The following is a 19,211-nucleotide window of genomic DNA, read 5'->3' on the forward strand; positions in this document are numbered from 1 at the left end:
TTTTTAATTTCTGGTGCCAATTCAGATTCACTTGTTATAAATATTATCTATTTTTTTATTTTCGGAGGGATTTAGTGGGAAATCCTAGGGAAATCAAACAAACAATAATTAAATTACTTTGTATTTTCAGCTAAATACAAAATCATTTGTTAAATAAAATGTACAATAATAGTATTTCATTATAATTAATACCTTATACCTATTGGAATCATTTCAAGAGAGTAATGGCATACATTTTTTTTCAGCTTCCAAATTGCGCTCAAATTGCCAACGTCAAAATTTGAAAGAATTATACAATCAATTAATGTAATTTTATTGTAGTCATAAATCAGAACAAAAAATAATACAGAACAGAAACATAAATAAGTAGGTATAGTGATTTGGACATATACTATCAAATCACAAAACTAAGTACCTACTAATTAGCTAGATGTGAGGTATTTAAGGGTATTTTTGGTAACCTAGCGTCAAATATTCTAAATTATTATCACTTTGTGCCACCGTTGCGTCAGTTGTGGTCACCGGATCGGACGTAGGTTCGATTACCGGTTTCGCCGCCGGTTTAGACAGTGGCGCATTATCATCCGAGTCCATACTATCTTCTGTTATCCTTATATTTAACTCTTCCTTTTTTGCTGGTTCATCTTTTCTTCTTCTATTTCTGTAAAATTATAAATCGTATTTTAATACATATAATATGTATTGTAATTTCTTTTGAAAATATATGAGAAAAGTGAGTTTTACCTTTTTGGGTAAGGTTGCATGAGATGGAAGGTTTTATAATGCAATTTCATACTATTGTTCTGGGTAAACCGCTTGTCACACAACGTGCAGCCGTACGGTTTCTCTCCCGTGTGAGTCTGGAAAGTGTTAATCCATTCTGATTACGCAAATAAGTCCAAATAATGATCCATACTACATCATATTAAAAATGCAAAAATTTGTCTACACGACCCTTCCGATTTTAATGAAAGATAGCTGAAGCATCACGTGAATACCCATAGGCTACTTTTTATGCCAGAAAATCAGTTCCAAAAGATTTTAAAACCTATCTCCTCGTGGATGAATTCCGGAGAATCTGGAATGCTACTTTTCATCCCAGAAAAATCAAACTCGGGATTAGAAAAATTGAAACTTACGCGGACAAAGTCTCGAGCAATGTCTAGTAATTAGTATCACACTTCACTAATAAAGGCGAAAGTTTGTGTGTATGTTTGTTACTCTTACACAAAATAAACTGGACGGATTTGTCTGTTTAGAATGGAGATAGATTATTCCCTGGCTTAACACATAGACAACTTTTTATCCCGGAAAAGCAGAGTTCTAATGGCATTTAAAAAAACTGAATCCACGCGGACAAAGTCGCGGGCATCATTATTATCATCATCATTATTTATATTCGCAACGGATAACTTTATTAATAGCCGAACATAGAAACATTGGTTGACGTTGCTACTCACTACCGAGTGTCGCTTGAGGCCCACGCTGGAGTGGAACTGCTTGCCGCAAGTCTCGCACGGGTGCAGACGCTCGCGGCTGTGCATGTTCTGATGCGCCGTCACACTGCCGGGCTGGAACATTATTACTGCATGAGTAAAAGCGTTACGTAAACGCATGTGGGACTAGATAGATAGATAAAAACTTTACTGCACACAAAACATGAACTAATCAAGACAAACCGAAGAAACAGGAAAACTAAAAACAATTGCATGCAAAGGCTGCCTTATTGCTCAGAGCAATCTTCACCAGACAGTCTTTGGTGAAAGGAGAAACTAGGTGTGTTGGATAATACTAACACGCAATACACATAATCTTATTTAGTAATATAATATAGTGTATGTGTATAAATGAATAATTAATAATTATTCTAACTGGCGAAACTAATTGGTGTCCTGTCCCGAGGACTTCGTTGTCTTAGCGTTTAACGCTACGCCAATTGACAACGCCATCTGGACGTTCTCCTTGGGACTGGACACATTAGTTCCGCCTGGACTACGGTAACGGTGCCAGTGACGGAGATCTGTAGCAACCGTCGAGAGATGATCTAGTCCCTAGAGCTACTTATCCACAACTTCACATGCCTTGCAGTCCTCTAGGCGCCACGTCGCGAGTAGACATTAAAAAAAGAACCCGAATGAGTTCGAAAATATAGTCTGGCATACTCCAACAAACATTTGAGTTAAGTCGCTATACGTTTACATTAATAATGGATATCAGGTTGGAGGTTTTTACAAATACTTACCTAAAGGCACGCGGACGAAGTGATGGGGGAAAATAATAGATTAACTAACCGCCAGCGAAGCTCCACATATCTCGCAGATGTGCCTCTCGTTGGGCGCGAAGAACGACGTCCCAGGATGTTCCGAGTGGTGGTGCTTCATACACGCCGCTTGCGTCTCGAAGTGTTTGCCACACTACAAGTTACAAATGAAGAAATACATCTTGCAGGATTTTTGGAAATTCCAACCCCACACTGAATTTCAAACATTTCACTCGAACGAAGCAGAAACGGGTGAGCTAGTTATATTGTATTCGAAACGAAACGAAAATTTAGTGCGATCGTTTCAAAAAAAAATGTATATTGAAAAATATTCAAGTTATCTTGGAAGACAAAACAAAAAATTCTTAGGTGGTCTATCGAACATCGATCATCAAGATTAAAAAATAATATGTGTAGAAGCATACTGTTAATAAATACATTATGTTAACTTACTTGATGGCAAGTGGTAGGTTTCGTTCTGGCTCTCCGAGTTCTTCTCAACTTTCTCCTTTGTGGTTGTAATGTCTCCTTATCAGTCTTCCTGGAAATATGTAATTAAGTACACATTAATTTAGCTGACTAAATTTAAAGAACAGAATATAATAAAATATCTACTTACTTGTCTTTTAGCCTGCTCGTAATCTGAAAAACATACCAAATATTTAATAAAATAAACTGAAAAAACCTCGGTTGAAATTGAGTTGTTTTTAAATTTAAATAAGGCCCAACCTTTGCTTTTAATAATTTTCCCAAAATTTTTCGTGGTAGCGGATCTTCCGGTTTTTTATCTACACTGAAACAAACACACTGTTATAACTATATGACTGAACTATCAATTATAGCTATGAAGGGTGAAAACGAGAAATATTAATTATTTACCTATTGATTGTGTTTTCAACAAAAGCAATTTTAATAATATATAAAACACAAAATGTTTCTACCTATGTCCATTATAGAATTTGAAACTATCGAACCGGTTTCAAAAATTTAGAAAGGCAATAATGCCAAGATGATTTTAGACCACTAAAACAATGAATTAGGACCATTCCTTGTTTAGCGTAGCAAACACCGGGTATCCGCTAGTATTTATATAAACAAGAGTTGAAATTATAGGTAGTCTTATAGGTATACTTATTTCCGTTTTGAAAACTGCAGGTAACTTACTCGTCACCTTCACAATGCATCGCCGAATGAAATAGGTGTTCATCATAAGCCTTCCTGGTCTCAAAGCGAATGTCGCAACGCGAGCAAAACGTGTCGACTTCTTCATCGTCTTCTGGACTCTCCTGATAACAAGTGAATAATATCAAAATGGACTACCGGTTTTGGACAAGGCATTTCCCAGACGGTCTGACAGCTCGTTAGGCAGAAGCCAATTTTTAGCTTTAGAGTAAGCGCCGCTCAATAAATGAATGCCTGCGCTTTAGCGTAAAAAGGTTGGAGTTGAAGTTTAAGGTTAATGCAGAAATCACATCATCAAACTGAAATTCCCTCTTGTGAATGCTCAGGACCAAAGCAGACTTGCGTTGGTGTCATGAGGGCAATGGCAAAAACCAATAAATAATAATATGATGTAGGTAAGTAACCTGTTTATCATCAATTTTCAAAATATAAGGATGCCCGCGACTTCGTATTTAGGTTTTTTGAAAATTCCGTGGGAATTCTTTGATTTCCCGGGATGAAAGCCTATGCCATTCCCCGAGATGTAAGCTAATTCTGTGCCTTTCACCAAAATCTGTTAAAATTGTTGGGACGTGAAAAGATGGCAGACAGACAGACAGATCGACACACTTTCGCATTTATAATATTAGTATGGAAGTATGGAGTCAAGGGTCCTGAATTATAAACATCAGGAGTTTCCAGAACAAAAATTAAGCGCTCATGACATTCCAGGGAATTGCTTAGACCAACCACGATATGCTGGCATTTCGGCTTTGGACTATATCTTATACCTACATTTTTTTTTTATTTTTTTTATTCACTATAGGTAAGCGCTTGACCACAATCACGCCTGATGGGAAGTGATGATGTGGTCTAAGATGGGACGCGTTTACCTAGAACAACATTTAAAAAATACTTACAACTTCATTTTCTTCTTCGTCATTTTCAACATCAAAGCAGTGCTTGACCCGTTTATGGAGACGCAAGCCAACCTCGCTGACAAATGAAGACCCGCAAAGCGTACACAGATGATCGCTTCTATGCGTGCGCAGGTGCGTATAGTACGTTGAAGAGTGTCTGGAAGAAAATCATCGTCATCAACAGTCAATATGCATCCTCTTTTAGACATTGTTTCTTTCATGGCAAGTTGGCTTTCGACTGCGATCTTACCTGGTGGAAGTGATGATGTATTCTAAGATGGAAGCAGGCTAGACTGGAACTGATGGAAAGGGCATAGCAGTTTTGTTTCACCCATTCCCCTAATGAGTTCCTATCCGGCACCGTAACGGTATGCTACGAAACTAGCCACGACCGAAGCCTCCCACCTCCCAGAGGTTTTTTTTTAATTTATAGACTAGCGCTGGCTGCAATCAGACCTGGTAGCAAGTGACCAAACTATGAATAAATTCCTAGCCCCAGTACTGCGCCAGGGAGGTCAACATTTTATTATGCCTGTTTTAGGTAGCGCCAAACATTGCTATCCATGGCCTTTGTATTTATATTGGATATCAAAGCTTCACCCAGGCAAGGGCGCCCAGAACTCTTTTCTTTTTATAAAAAAATAGCGAGCAAACGAGCAGGCGGGCCACCTGATGTTAAGTGAACATTTGCAGCGCCAGAGGTAGCGCGGCTCTTTCAAGACGCGCTCTCTTTATCGAAGGCTACTTCAGTGTCTTTAGTTGGAATCGATTGTATAATGTAGTCTATCGGAATATAAAACCACTTGCCGAACGAATAGTTACGATATTATACAGCATTTATTGTTTTTTGTTGCTTACCTAAATTCTTCATTGCAATGCACACATTTTTTCGTGAAACCACTGTGATAAATGTCGTGTAGCAATGCTGTATTTCTGAAAAAAAAAATAAGGGTTTGAATGAAAAAATATCTTTGATTTTGCAATAACATTTTCGACTGATTTATGGTGAAACCTGAGTATAAACCTTATAGCTCCACCAAATTCTTTAATGATTCATAATTCATAATTTATTTATTGCAAATACACGTTTTATAATAGGTGGTACGAAAAGTGTGGTTGTGGATACGTTTCCCAAAAAGTAGGAAGTATCGATAATTGTCGTTGGCGATTTTTACGCGAACTCAAACTAATGCAATTTGTGCGCTTGGAAGACGTTTTATTCTAAACATCTCAGAAGCGCGGACTACAACAGATTTAGCGGTACAAAGCCTTTACATCTTCTTATAGTCTATCAGCCGATGCCCGCGACTTCGCCCGCGTGGATTTAGGTTTTTCGAAATCCCATGGGAACTCTTTGATTTTCCGGGATAAAAAGTAGCCTATGTGGTAATCCAGGCTATTATCTATCTCCATTCCAAATTTCAGCCAAATGCGTCCAGTAGTTTTTGCGTGAAGGAGTAACAAACATACACACACACACATACAAACTTTCGCTTTTATAATATTAGTGTGATAGTGTGATCAGCGTAATAAACTAAACTCACTCTAGAGGACAGATTAATCCACACCGTAGACACTTGTATCTAGTATAGTGCTGACGAAAATGTTTCTTGAGATGACAATTCCATTTGAACCGCATTCGACAGAAACGACACTCAATAGAGCCAGACTGTGGGAAAAAAGTGTAAATTAAAAATTTATAACACCCCCGACAAGTGAAGGTTACAGTAACTAGAAAAGAGCTGATAACTTTCAAACGGCTGAACCGATTTTCTTGGATTATAGCTAAGAACACTCTCGATCAAGCCACCTTTCAAACAAAAAAAAAAACTATATTAAAATCGGTTCATTAGTTTAGGAGATACGATGCCACAGACAGATACACAGATACACACGTCAAACTTATAACACCCCTCTTTTTGGGTCGGGGGTTAATAAAACCATTTTGTCAATAACATTATTAAAAAAAAACAGGGATCAAGTTATTACATAGCTAAACCTATGAATACCTACTGGCAACAATAGATTGTGCCAAAAAGTAATCGGCGAATTAGAAGTTTAAACATTCAACACCAAATAAGCTACTGTAAATATTTTAATATTTCTGAAGATATACTAGCTATACTGATAGATATTTTACATCAACTTTTTTTGACTAATATATCACTGTAATCAATATTTTTAAGTTGACGAAAACAATTATTACCATAATATATGAAAGATTTAATAAAGAAGTTGTAAATGTCTACGTGAATTATTTCGAATTTAAGTTTTATCGGATCTTAGTACTGACTTTTATAATTGTACAGTTGCATCTAATCAGATTATCATTAGATGTTGGTGGAATATAGAAGAGAAACTCGCATGTTTTTACCTTATTATGCCTCAGTTTTCGATGTCTTTTCAACATTTCTTCCTTGGAGAATCCTTTGAAACAATCTGTGCATTTGTACGCTGCGATCACATATTTCTCACTTTCAGCTCTTAGTCTGAATTCCTTAAACGTGATTCAATTAACCATTATTAGAGGCATTGATTATTACAACCTACTACATGATGCCCGCTACTTCGTCCACGTGGATTTGGTTTTCAAAAATCCCGTGGGAACTCTTTCATTTTCCTGGATAAAAAGTTGCCTAGATATGTCAATTTTCGGGATGCTAGCGACTTCTGTACCAAAATCGGTTAAACGGATGGACCTTTAAGAATCCTATGGGAACTCTTTGATTTTTGGGGATAAAAGCAGCCTATATCCTTCCCCGAGATGAAAGCTAACTCTGTACGAAATTTTATCAAAATTGGTTAAACTGAAAACGTTCAACGGTTAGGCCGTGAAAAGTTAGCAGACAGACAGATAGACACACTTTCGCATTTATAATATTGAGTAAAGTAGGTATAGAGTATGGACATTGAACGATTGAATGATTTACAGATAGGCATTTTAAAGAAAAAGTTTACCTTCAAAGCTTCCTCTTCCGATAGTTTCTTTTTTTCCCAATATTTGGTGTTAAGTAGTCTACTCCGTTTGAAAGCATATTCACTTCTGCCTTTTTCATCGTAATCTTCAGCGAATTCTATCTCTGTTTTGACTGGCTCATTATTTATTTCTTCAGTTCTTTCCTCAACGAACGGAGGTTTTTGTTCCGAATCTGTTTCAGGGTCAGAAGCTAGGGACACATCATCGTCCCGATCGTCGACGGGTTCATTAAGATATTCTATATTTGTTAATCTTTGGTCATATTGAGCTATTTCTTCTTTTATCGAAAGGTGTTCATCCGTTGAGAATGTTCTCAGTATATTATCTTTTATATTCAGTTTCGCGAGTGGTGACTGAAGAAATGTCCTGTTTAACTTGTAAATGGCTTCATACGAAATCTAAAAGTTGATGACTATCATAAATAAGAATTGATACTAATTGTTATTAAAACAACAGACGTGTGGCCTAGTTATGGCAGCACATATTAAACAACTAGCTGTGCCCGCGACTTCGTTCGCGTGGAATAGTGACTTTTCGGGCAGCATATACTCTGTACGTTAAAAATGTTCGCCGTGATTCTTTAAATTGACATAACTTTTTTATTTATGAACCGATTGACATGAAATAAACACTAAATGTTAAGTAAAGCTTACTACAATATATTAGTGAAAACCGTATCTAAATCGAATAAGCCGTTTCTGATATTAGCGTGCACAAACACACAGACAAACAGACAAAAAAAAATTAATTACAATTTCGGGTTCGGCATCGATATAATAACAACCCCTGCTACTTTTTTTTTATATATTTCCATTGTACAGACACCACTTTTCTACAATTTTATTATATGTATAGATTACGCTGGTTAAGCGACGTTGAGCCTAGCTAGTACCTAACTGTTAAAGAGACCAATAGTGGAGGTCCAAATGTGGACACTTAGTGAACTTTAACAAAACGTCGAGGCTTCGACGTCCCTGGCAGGCGTCAAATGTTAGTACATTTAACGCAGGTAGCCTTAATGTAGGCCTATATTTCTATAATTTCATGTCACCATAGCTTAATATGGAGAACTTTTAGGCATACAGGTTTCCTCACGATGGTTTCCTTCACCGTTAAAGCAAGTTATTAGTTAATCACATAATTCCGAAAAGTTAGAGGTGCGTGCCCGAGATCGAACCCCCGACCTCCGATGGACCTCCTCAAAGGAGAGTGAAGTATGCCAATTCGCACTTTGCCAGCGTGGCAGGCTATACCACTCAGGCTTACACTCTGAGAGGAGACCCGTACTCTGTAGTGAGCCGGTGATGGGTTGATCATGATGATAGCTTAATATTTGACATATCGGCTATTGAGGATCATTTAAGAGTTCCCATACTCTAGCTCACTCTGGTAGACTCATATGTGAATAATGCAAAGGAGTCATGATCTTCAGCATTTAAGAATACAATGCAGACTGAGAGATATAGATTTGGTGTTTAGTTTTCATTATTAAATAAATGAATAAAACAAATAAAGATGACTAGGACACAATAATTTATTATATGGGCAATACAATTCATGCTAAATAGTATTACAAACAAAATATTTAACATGATTAAACATTTGACACATCCCTTAACTATTTATTTATGATTAGATTAGACTAGAAAAGGTAACACTGTGATATAACTAAAAGTGTGATATATAACTAAAGATTGTGTTAAAAAATGTCACCACATAACTCTTTCTCGTAAAACTAGCTCTATATCCTTCGACTATCATATAAACGATGTAAACATAGCTAAAGTCAAAACCGACCGAGACCTGGGTATTAAAATTGACGCTAAACTATCGATGAATGAGCATGTCGAAGTCGTAGCGGATAGAGCTTACAAACAACTAGGTTTCATTAAACGCGTTACACGTACTTTCAGTAATATTGAATGTATAAAAACCCTGTATTTTGCATATGTTCGTAGTATTCTCGAATATGGGTGCAACATTTGGTCACCGTATTACATTATACATACTCAAAGACTAGAATCAATACAAAAACAATTTCTTAAGTACCTGGCGTTTAAAGAATTCAAAAAATTTAGCAGTTATAAAGAAGCCTGTTCGCATTACAAAATTGACTCACTGGAACTTAGAAGAAACCAAAGTGACATGATGTTGCTACAAGCTATTTTGACTGGACAAATTGACTGTCCTAGCCTGCTGTCAGCTTTCTCACTCAACGCACGCTCCTTTAGGCCTCGTAAACCTCAGCTACTTTGCGTACCGAAGTCCAATACAAACTACGCCCAAAACTCCATACTTCTACGCCTGGCGCGAACTTACAATAAAACTTATTCAGATTTTGACCTTTTCCACCTATCCAAAATACAATTAAAAAAAGAAATAATTAAACTGCATCAGAAAAATAATAATATGTAACTATGTATTTATGATATTATAAAACTACTATGTATGAATTGTAATATTTATGTTAATATCTATAATCACACACACACACACACACACATGCGCGCGCACACACACACTCAAACGCACACACACACACACACATACACACACACACACACACTAACACTAACACTCGCTTAGTTCTGTTATAATTTATAATCTCTTTTATGTTAACTGTAATCATACTCGTATATTGTAAACCCATTTGGCCTTATTTTTATATAGTTTAAAATGTAAAATTATAATAATTGTACCGCTGTTGTTTACAAATAAAGGAATAAAATAAAAATAAAATAAATAAAATAAAATAACTATAAAGTATAGTTTACGATTCTTGACTACACAGGCTTAAATTACTATCGGAATCTTCATTAATTGTAGTATGTTTAGCTATTACATATCTAAATCTCATTTGTGATACATCCAAAGTTTTCATTAAAAACTGCTGACAAACTTTAATATCTTCTCCTTTATGTGTTATATAATAATGGTAAGTAATATTCTTTACGAAAGTAGATCCTTGGCGGCGTCGGATCTTCTTTGGCCTTATACACGAGAGCAACCAGTCTTGTTGCTCTGTTTTGTTCATTTTCCAATAGCGTTCATGAATGACCAACCTGTCTACTTCTGTTAATCTAACTGAACATTCATTCCCACACTTTTTGTGACAAGGATTGGGTCTGACTTGTTTACTGAAAGGGAGTTTTCTGCGATTTCTAATGCGTTTTTTCTTTATTGGTCTTTCGTCGCGATCTGGTTCCACTTGTAGTTGTTTCAAAGACTCTTCAGGACCTATGTTTACTACATCAGATTCAGGAACAGTTTCGAAATATTCTTGGGATGTAGTTGGTAACACACTATGAATGTTTGGCGCTACTTGATTTTTTGAAGTGATTCTCACTTTATTCCCTATATTTTTATTTATAGAACATGATTCAGTTTGTCCTAAATTAGATACATGTAATGCTTCAGAAGCATCATTAAATATTGATTCTGATTCATTCATTAGTAATTCTTCAGCATTGTTATGACACAAAAGTATGTTATTTTCTTCTGTGCTCAATTGAGATCTTATATTTTCTGAAATTTCTTCAGATTTTTCTAGTGAATCATGGTAGTTGTTTGCCAACTGTGTTTCTATTTTTTTGTCATTAATATCTGAGCTATTTTTCTTTATGAAATCTAAGCCTGTCTCAATATATTTTATTTCATTGTTCTGTGATGCGTTAGGCAAGTCACTATTAGAGACTAGGTTAGGTATATCATTGTCTGCTGAGAGATCTAAATTGCTTTCTATGAAATCTATGTTAGTCTCGTCAAATGCCTGGGATATACTAGGCAAATCGCTATAAAGCATTGAAGAATCATTATCATCTAAGCCTTCCAAATTTTCTACCAGATTCGAATTAATTTCTTCATATCCTAAATCAGATTCAAGGAACGTTTCGTTTACGCTAGGTAACTCACAGATAACTATTGGTAATTGATCATTTTCTGTTCCAACATTCAGATCTACATTGATATTTTGTGAAAGATCTGATTCAGGTTCTATAATTGGTTCTTGAAATGATTGTTTATTACTTGTTTCATTGTAAACTTTTGACAATGAAGTATTTTCGATCATACTTTCACCTTCAAGTACTACATCAAAATTATTCACAAAAAATGAGTCAATTTCAGGATCTGTGCTGTTGAATTCATGATTTAGAACTGGAAGTTCTGCTACATTTATAACTGTTTCTAGGAAAGGATTTTCAACTTCGGATTCTTGACGTGTCGTTTTAGTAGAATACTTCGACAGTTCAATCATTCCAGCCTAAAACAAACCAATTTTTCATTACCAAAATGTAAAACTGAATAAATCTCTTTAATCTTTATTCACACTGCATCGTTCTTTTATTTTCGTTTTAGTTCATCGTTTTAAAACATAATTAACAATTTAAAGTGATTTTTCAAACTTTATATTCTGATGCAATTTTGTCTATTCAAAAAAACAACTATTAGTACCTAAGTATACTTTACAACAAATATTTTATAATATAGCAATCAATTAATTATTATTTTTAAGTTAAAAGCATAACAATAATAAAAAATAAGGAAATCCAAAAGAAAAAACATAAATTTTAAGAAACATAAACCTGTCAAAGCTGTTGGTTTATTTTGTAAAGTTTATATTATTATTAGTAAAATAGCTACTTTTTTATTTAAATATTTAATTATGATTTATTAGTTTTGGCATGTTTAGTTTATTGGCTTGTTTTAAGCAATACAATATTGAAAGTCCTTAGTTAGTTTGGTTTGGATCAACCAAACTAAAGATCGAACCAGACCAACAAAGATCATAAGAAAGTGACTCATTTAATTTTTATAGTAATGAAAATAAAAAGACAAAAATTTAGTAAACATCCTTTAACACAGTAATAAATAATTTACAATTATTTTAAGAATAAAATAAAATAAAAAAATAAATCATTTACCTCAATATCAGACACCATAATAAACAACAACTTTAATTGTGTGGATAAAATTGATAATAGATAAAATTTAATTGTGTGGACAAAGAAATACTAATTAAAGGAATAATAATAATACTAATTACATCCATATATGTAATTAATGAAATTAATTTAATAAATTCTAAATTGTACAAAATATTTTTCGCAATGCATAAGCAAATAGGTATCAATAATTCGCAATAAATTTAGTATAATTTACACTATCTGTCTGTTCATTAAAATCTTTAAACTTTTAGAAAAAAATTATGTGAGTAATAAAACCCAGTTATGCTAATGATTTTATAATAATTATTATTATTAATTCCATGAATATACACACACACCCTGATAAAAAAATAGACAGATTTAAAAAAAATGAGAAAAAAAAAATCTTATGCAATTTTAGAGATCTATAGAAGCCCACTTTGACTTAACACACTGGTAAAACGAGACAGCACTATACAGCTGGTATAAATCTGTCTCGTTCAACTGAAACTTAAGTCTAAGCAATGGGTGCTGTATAGATTTCAACCTAAAGGCACTCTAAGGCCACAATAGCCATATGGGATACATTTCAATCCCTGCCAGTTCTGCAATTTTGGATATACACCTACATTTTTAAAAATTGGAAGTTTCTTCAAGTGTAGAAGCACTTTACAAATATATTCAGGTTATTTTTTATGGCTCATCTCTTATTATTATAAGTCATTAAAACAGATGAAAAATAGTTAAATTCAACTTACAGGGCCTTTCCTTAGCAAATCCTTGAGTACTTTTTGTCCTGTATAGCATTTTTCTTTGAATTTGTGAAATTTGTGCAATAATGTAGCACATTCGAAGCAGAAGTAATGTGGTAGCTCATCTGTTTCACTAACCTATAAAATAGAAAAATAAATAGGGTCAAAATCTGTAATACAATGTGCCCTGTCATAATGTGCACAAACAAAAAGATGTGAAACTAGTAGGAGCACTTAAAGCACTAACATGATTCTGATGAATGAGGAGCCAATCGATATACTGTTATGGTCCGGGTGACATAATATGGTGGACTTTTACATTCAAAACAGTGGAGGGGGTCTTTAAATTTTTTTTTGCTATTGTATTAAGTTGTCAAATGAAAAAAGAAAAAATTCTGAGTTCATAAATATAATACAATATTTAAAGCTACAGAAAAACAGTTTTAAAGGCTTATTATTAGTAGGCTATTTCAAATTCATTATGAGGCGTGTAGCTGTGTTGAAGTTTTGAATTTTATCAGGTTCAATTTCAAGTGGATCCTAAAGATTCAAAATTAAGGATTCAAAGCAGTTTGTCTTATCTTACCCATACCCAAATCTACACATTTAGATATAGCTAAGTAGCTAGGAAAATTAGTTATGACGTTATAAATAATAGAATCACTGCCCATAATATAAATGCGAAAGTATGTCTGTTTGTTGGTTAATTGGTTTGTCCTTTAATCACGTCGCAACAAAGCAAAGGATTGACGTGATTTATTTGTAGGGGTATACTTAAAAACCTGAAGAGTGCAATAGGCTACTTTTATCCAGGATAATCAAAGAACTTCCAAGGGATTTTTAAAAACCCAAACCCACGCGGACAAAGTCGCGCGCATCAGCTAGGCTATGATAATGTTGTTGTTTTTTTATGAAATCAATTAATGTAGGTACAGTGTACATTGACAAAATATAAAACGGATATACTTACTTTCAATGCTAAAACTTCCTCATAATAGGATTTTAGTTGATATTGTTCGTAATTGTAAACCTTCGATTCGGTGCGTAAACATATGCGGCATATTTTTAATTCTGACATGTCTATGTTTAATTACTTTATTGAAGTAAATTATTACATAGAAAAATAGAGCATATTACTTATTACACTTAGCAGAAAATAGGTTTGCTAAAATCACGACAAAACTACAAAACGAATTGTTTCACTTCTTTAAACAATATTTACCATGACCATCATCTCATATCTAATGCATTGCTGCAACAAGCTACAAAAGCTTGTTGCAGCAATGCATTGTAGCCAATAGTGAGCGAGCGTCAACCCGTCAGCCAATCAGAGGTGATTGTGATCGTGACATTGGCACTTGAATGACATTGACAGGGGGCGTAGTTGTCGAACAAAGGCTGCCAGCGAATAAAATCTCCTCAATTTGAGAGAATATATTGCAAAATATGTCAATGTTGGAAACCGATAAGTTTTATCTAATTTTAACTGCAAAAAATGGGAAAGCCATCCCTGTTTCCACAGCAAGAAAGAATATTATAAACCATGGACTTGCAATCTATCATTTGTCTTCTCAAATATTATTTACGTAGTGCGAAATATACTTATAAGATGCAGACCCCTTTATGCTGTATCCTATTAACAGTAAAATATAATGATGATAATGTATATGGAATGGATCTAGTATTGAAAAAAAAGTGAATTTCAATTTTTTTACTTAGCAACATCACCCACAAGTGGCAGCGTGACACTTCACAAGATGGCGGCTTTAGTTCTGATTTTGACCACGCGCCAAAAGAGCATTGTCGCACGGCAGCAGGCTGTCACTCTACCGCAATCGAGCCGCACATGCCGCAGTTCACACGGCACACCACAGACAGCAGATCATTAGACCAGGCTCTATGGTTGATTTGAAATGGATTTGAATTTAATTTGACCATAACTGTATTGACATTATTGGGGGATATCGTACACAAAAATAAAACACGGTCAAGTGCGAGTTGGGCCTCGCTCTTTAAGGGTTCCGTACATAGTTACTCGTATATATTATGAAATATTTCGTATCCGAACTAGAACATCGCAGTAAACCGTGAAAGAAAATCCAAAAAAAATGTGCGTTTATTTGGGTCACAGCTTACAAACTATTATATAAGTCGCAGAGAGCCGCAGGCCGTGATATTTGGAATTTTGTTGTGTTTGTGAAGAAACCTATGTCCAGCAGAGGACGTCTATAAAAATATACTACCTACGTCTCCATACATGTATCACTCACTCGACAAAGTGTTAAGTTTTGACTTAAATAGGTCACTTAAATAGGTACATGATAGGTACCTAATTATCTTCTTTTTGGGTAAACAGTTCTTCCACTTTTCTGTAACGGAAAACATGGTTTTCAGGTTCCTAGGACAAAAATTATAGCGGTGTATAAAATACAAACTATCTATTTTACATACTAGGGACTATAGATGAGTACAAAGCAGTAACTGAAAACCACATAATAACGTAAATGCCCCCATTAATTAACACAGGTTTGATAATAATAAATTACTGCTACATAAATCCAACACCTAAGGCATAAAGAGGTATTATAACTGCTCATTATTTGAGACAAAGCTCCCTTGACACTGGAATGTTCAGTGCACACGCGATGGTCTGCTGTAGCAGAATGAAAATACAAAATATAATTTTGTAACGAAATATCCGTATGCTTTTAGTCACACAAAGCAAAATGAAGTTCTATTTCGAGATTTTAGTAATCTCTTATTATTTAAAAATGTAATAATGGATAGAAGTAACAACTATGTTGCTACTCGTTATTTTGTGGGAGTCAATGGTAGGTATAGACCGTACAAAGAACCACAAAATAATATTATAAATGCGAGAGTGTATTTGTTTGTTGGTTTATTGGTTTGTCCTTCAATCACATTGCATTGGAGCAACGGATTGATGTGATTTTTTGCATGGGTATAGGAAGACTTGCTCCCCCACTGCTAATGAAGCAGGAAAAGCAAGAAATACACTCCTTCGCAAAAGAGCTAGTATATTGACGGAGCTTTTGCCGTCAATACTAAACAAGGGGTAGGCTAACTTTTATCCCGGGAAAATAAATGCTTTCAATAAAATTTTTAGGAAAACTATGAAATTAATCATTTATCAAAACGTAGGAATAAGGTACAGATTGTCCACATAGATATTTGTGCAAGAGTGCAAAAAAAATAATCCACTAAAATTGCACCACAAATGCGCACTAAGCACTTATTCAATTCAAAAGTCTGTAAGATATGCATTCAAACGAAGCATTAGTAGCTAGTCGAAGTGAAGGCACCATCTTGAATGGCTAAAGTATTCTAATGAACTGTAATTTGTTCAAGTTGCTGTTTTTGGACTATTAGGTTAATTGTTCTTATGGACTTCTTAGTTGTTATACATGTTGGAAGCTTTGAAGTTTTAAACTATGATGATTAGATAAATAGGTTCATACTTCACATATCAATCTTTGTTTAGGTGGTTGATGTTTTGAGACGGCACAAACACAATTAGATATTTTGGTGTGCCGTGACGCGAAGAAGGCTATCGGATCCTTACATTTTTAAAATGAAGATGTGCACTTGAGTCTGTCGCGGTGCTATGGCATGGAGAGATCAAGGTCCCGTAGCCAAGAAAGGCAATTAGAAACTTTTTTTACTACGGCCAAATATTTTACAATTTTTTTTTGACCGGACTTGACGAGGATCCTGCCCAGTAAAATTTTCCTGTCAAACGCAATTTAGCAAACAGGTGCGCGAGCTTAGCGAGCGTTTTTTTATTTATTTTAAATGGTTTAAACAAAGCGGGGCCAACTGCAGCAATTGGGAAATTTGACTTCAAGTATACATAATAAAATTTTATTAAGAAAGAAATCGTTAGATATTTTTACCAAAAAGTTTATTTTTAGACAATTTAAATTTTGTCTTGGATTTTCGGGGTGGAAGAGGGGTTTGAACCCACAAAACCCACTTTGTTTACAGGCATACTTAAAAGTGAAAAACAAAGATAATCCAAAGTGCTGTCGTAACAAAAAATGCAGCAAGTCATGTCAGATAAGCTACGGTCGATCGGACCGATGACTAATGGATATGGACGGCCCTTGTTTTTGGAGGCTTATTCTGAGCCTTGAGTATAACTTTTTGTAAACAAAACTCGTTCACGTTTACATTCAATGTGTACAGAAAAGTTAAACAGCGTCCCTAGCGCACCATTTTAGAAACTTTGTCTCTCCATACATTTGAAAGTAGTAGGTATGCAAATTGGTACTCCGTGAATGAGTTTTGTTTATTCAAAAACTTGGAGGCGCTGGTTTACGACTAAAACTCTACATAAATACCACAGTATAAGGAGCGACACAGTAGTCCGACACTTTTAATCTCAAGATAAATGACGAACATGACGACCCTTCAATATAGGGCCCTAACTACGTAGGCCATTTCAGGGTCCCTCCTTTGTCCCTCACTTACCTCACGATTGCTCTGCATGGACCTCTGTATGTAACATCATGATATCCTTACTCTGTGCCTCTGTCACAGATTATAAATATAATGGCTGTTTTTCACCGGAGCAAATAGTATGCGACAATGTGGCATGGTCAAATGGGAACATTAAGAGGGCTCTCTCCGTCACTCGTTTCCACTCGTTTCGTACAATCGTAGTTCCAATTTCATTTGAATATTAAGCAACCAAAGTCCATGAAATTTTGCAGACATATTCTAAAAACTAATATCTATGTCTGTGGTTTTCCAGATTTCTGTTAAAATATTCGGTTTCAAAGTTACGCGGTCTTAAAATTTTCATACAAATCTTGGAGCCCCTGTAATTTTAAAACTACATATTTTTAGAAAAATCTAAAACACCACAGACACAGATATTAGTTTCTAGAATATGTCTGCAAAATTTCATGGACATTGGTTGCTTAATATTCAAATGAAATTGGAACTACGATTGTATGAAACGAGTGGAAACGAGTGACGGAGAGAGCCCTGTTAATTTAAAACATTCTTTTTTATTTCCGTTACAAGTTTGCCCTTAATGCGCTCTCATCTGGTGGTAAGTGATAATAAGGTTTAAGATGAAAGCGAGCTAACTTGGGACGGGCATGGCGGTTTTGCTACACATGTATCCCCTATTGATTTCTACGCGGCTTAGTACCGGAACGCTAAATCGCTGGCGGCGTAGCGGGTGGCTTGGTTGGGTGGTAGCTAGCCAGACCAGACCAGAGACAATTTTGAAATTATTAATTGCCAAATCGACTTGTAACTTATAAGTAATAAGCTTTAGTAACTTCGAAATCGCTACGCAAGTTGCTACGTGTAGAGTCTACGCTACGGGTATTTTAGACTTAGCGCTACGAAACACTTCTCTATAAAAAGTCAAATCCACGCAGTCGAAATTGCCAGCATCATCTATTCTAATTAGTACAGAGATAATAGTCTCAATAGCTCAACAGTTACAAGAGCGGACTGAATTCCGAAAGGTCGGCGGTTCGAACTCCCCAGCGCTTAGACATTAAAATGTCAAAGGTAATAAAATAAGCACTTATCGTATCTCTTTGTCATTCTTCAACCAGTCTCTTCCATCCGACGTTTAGTGATTTAACGAAGAGGCTAATCTAGTCCATAAGTATCGTTTGAACTTGCCTTATCTCTAAGAAAGACAAATTATAAAGGTAGGATTTTGTTGCCATTACTGAAAGCGGGCAGCGGGTTCTCCCTTGATACCCTGTAATGGAATCTGAGTTACTATTACTTACTCGTATAATAATATTATTGTGCTACATATTGTTAACGTAGGTAAGTTATATTAGCTGGCCAGGCTGCACGAACAAGAGCGGTCTCGTAGCCTATCCACCAGGCGATGCGTGGGATACATTTAGGGTTTGGTCGGTAAGCGTCCCGGGATGCAAATTATACCTTTATAACAAACCTCAAAATCAGTTCAACACATGGGCCTTTAAGAATCCCGTGAAAACTATTAGATTTTCCGGGACCAAAAGTAGCCTATATCCAAGGGATGCAAATTATCTCTGCATCAAATTTCGTCAAGATCAGTTAAAGGTATGGGCCGTGAGAAGCTAGCAGACAAACAGACAGATAGATACACTTTCGCATTTATAACATAGGTCATGGATAGTATGGATTGGCTAGCTTATTCGGCTGCCGATCATGAGTTCCCGGTTTCGAGTTCCG

General features: G+C 35.4%; 1 protein-coding gene across 1 annotated transcript; it reads right to left on the reverse strand.

The window, feature by feature from the left end:
* Window positions 1–105: 105 nt before the first annotated feature.
* Window positions 106–14,247, reverse strand: LOC123865676 (zinc finger protein Xfin-like). The gene is made up of 15 exons (XM_045906867.1): window positions 13,966–14,247; window positions 13,002–13,133; window positions 7,300–7,716; window positions 6,716–6,838; window positions 5,886–6,010; window positions 5,200–5,274; window positions 4,342–4,498; window positions 3,425–3,546; window positions 2,990–3,053; window positions 2,880–2,902; window positions 2,714–2,801; window positions 2,292–2,414; window positions 1,461–1,571; window positions 745–860; window positions 106–661 (listed from the first exon to the last, which is right to left on the reverse strand). The coding sequence occupies exons 1-15, from the start codon at window positions 14,071–14,073 to the stop codon at window positions 442–444; spliced, it is 2,004 nt and encodes a 667-aa protein (XP_045762823.1). The 5' UTR covers window positions 14,074–14,247; the 3' UTR covers window positions 106–441.
* Between the last annotated feature and the right edge of the window lie 4,964 nt (window positions 14,248–19,211).

The sequence above is a fragment of the Maniola jurtina genome, chromosome 5 (assembly GCF_905333055.1).
Source record: "Maniola jurtina chromosome 5, ilManJurt1.1, whole genome shotgun sequence".
Classification (NCBI taxonomy): domain Eukaryota; kingdom Metazoa; phylum Arthropoda; class Insecta; order Lepidoptera; family Nymphalidae; genus Maniola; species Maniola jurtina.

What these genes read in the sequence shown, in the direction of transcription:
- LOC123865676 (XM_045906867.1), bottom strand. Translation starts at nt 14,073, where the DNA reads ATGTCAGAATTAAAAATATGCCGCATATGTTTACGCACCGAATCGAAG. An exon ending in GAAAATTATTAAAAGCAAAG is followed by an intron (nt 2,903 to 2,989) that starts GTTGGGCCTTAT and finishes TATGTTTTTCAG; the next exon opens with ATTACGAGCAGGCTAAAAGA. An exon ending in GCCTCAAGCGACACTCGGTA is followed by an intron (nt 861 to 1,460) that starts GTGAGTAGCAAC and finishes AACACTTTCCAG; the next exon opens with ACTCACACGGGAGAGAAACC.